This window comes from Cyprinodon variegatus, unplaced genomic scaffold (assembly GCF_000732505.1).
Source record: "Cyprinodon variegatus isolate N-32 unplaced genomic scaffold, C_variegatus-1.0 Scaffold94, whole genome shotgun sequence".
NCBI classification, from domain to species: domain Eukaryota; kingdom Metazoa; phylum Chordata; class Actinopteri; order Cyprinodontiformes; family Cyprinodontidae; genus Cyprinodon; species Cyprinodon variegatus.
In genome coordinates this window covers 1,370,279-1,372,111 of record NW_015150547.1, presented here as the reverse complement: position 1 = coordinate 1,372,111, position 1,833 = coordinate 1,370,279, and the positions used below count along the sequence as shown (strand labels likewise).

The following is a 1,833-nucleotide window of genomic DNA, read 5'->3' as shown; positions in this document are numbered from 1 at the left end:
GGGTGGCCAGTCAAAAACCAATGTACACTGAGGGGTGGCCGAAAACAGATAGGCGCCAGAACCTTAGGGTCAATCTAAACTGGAACGAGCGCAACATCCATATTTTCTAAATATGACAAACTATACTTTCCTTCAGCCTTTGCTAACAAATACACGCATATATTTAAACATCCATTCTATCTAAATAAAAGGTTTAGTGGACAAAATTTCTGGGGCGAACATCTTTTCCATTGTCATTAATTACCTACTTTTATAACAAAAATTTTGTGCATAAAACTAATATTTACATAGACTAATATCTACATTATTATTAAAGTAGTTACTCTTCTATGATTTCACTGAAGACTCCTAGATGACTTGCAGAAACACATCATTTTCTCTTTACCCCATATAACACAAAATTTAGTTCTGAAGAGAGCATGAATCCTGTATATATAAACTTTAATGTTAGTATTTTGATGTGTATAATTAAACACAGTGTTTTAATTGTCATGCTAATAAATGAAAAATTTAAATGTTTAATAAGTTGGAATATTCCCCTTGAGAGTATTACTGCTGCCACCGTCTGTATTAGAGGGGGGGCACAAGGGGGGCCAATGATTGGTTAAGGGTGGCCATGGCCACCTCTGGCCCCCCATCTCGCTCCGCCCCTGAGTAAAACAAACAATTAAAAAGGTTCTCTAATGAGATAAAACTACACTCAAAAAGCTATTTTCAAATAAAGTAAAAATGAGAATGCACTTCTTTTTAGATTCTTGTTTACAAAAACAAACAAAGAGAAATAAAAACTTTGTATAATTTATTTTCCCACTAACAGTTATGCACTTCTTTGTGCGATCCCAATAAAATGTTCAGTAGTTTTTGCATGGCTGTCTATTTCCTCTCACCTGATCCATTCCCTGCAGAATCTGCTCCATCTCCTCCGTGCTGACCAGGTTGGCCTTCTCCAGAGCTTTGACATACGCCTTGCTCCCGCGGACATCAGCGTCCCACATCCTCTGGTCATAGGTGATGGACGCATTGAACTTCTCCATGATTGGATCGGTATCTCCAACGAAACGACCTCCCCATAGTTTAGTTCCCTGTAGCACAAACACAGGAGCAATGAAGGAGCTGAAAAGGAGGGTTCAGTAAGACTTTGACAGCCTGTTTGACAGCCTGTTTGGATAAGGTCCAGCTGACGGTTGGAATAAGTGTCTGCTGTCTCTTCAGCTCTAGTGTACCTCCATATTGGCCATATTAACCCTCCCCGTAGGCTGTGTGTGTGGTGTTGTCTCTGAGGACAGTTGTTGGCTGTGGAAGACGCCTGTACAAGCACAGAAAGAAAACAAGGCGATTTATTGTCGGTGTCGCTTTAAGAGCGTCAGCGGAGACGTCACAGCGGCTCCTGTTGCTACGTAACAGACAATAATAAAGGGCGGTTTCATAGGTAGCACCCTCTACCGGTGGACCTCTGCTATAACCTATCAATCATATGGTTTTGCGCAGAGGTAACTAATAGCTAACCAGTAAGTCCAGTCCGGAGACGACTTTTAATTATAATCTGTTACTTTAAACAGCATTTAACACAGAAATAAAATGCAGGTTTTTATGCATTCATGTTTTATATTGAATTTTTAAATAAAATATTTAAAAAAAAATAGACTTAGGCGGATTAATTTTGTCATTTGTATACACAAGTGTAAAAAAAAAAGAAGTTTTGTTAAGAATAGCTCTCTGGACAATTTCATTTTTTTTTTCAAATGCATCCTTTAAAACAGTAAAAAAAAAACAGTCATATAAACCTATGACTGTATATTTGCAGTTCTAATATTGTATATTTGCAGTTCTAAT

General features: G+C 38.0%; 1 protein-coding gene across 1 annotated transcript in view; it reads right to left on the bottom strand.

Annotated features, from left to right (window-relative positions):
• The window catches only part of asl (argininosuccinate lyase), a 10,223-nt gene extending 8,985 nt beyond the window's left edge, over positions 1 to 1,238 (bottom strand). Inside the window, exons 1-2 of the mRNA XM_015373870.1 lie at positions 1,224 to 1,238; positions 888 to 1,082 (exon numbers count right to left, since the gene is read on the bottom strand). Coding sequence (XP_015229356.1) covers positions 888 to 1,082; positions 1,224 to 1,238 — 210 coding nt within the window. The remainder of the gene's footprint in view (positions 1 to 887; positions 1,083 to 1,223) is intronic.
• Between the last annotated feature and the right edge of the window lie 595 nt (positions 1,239 to 1,833).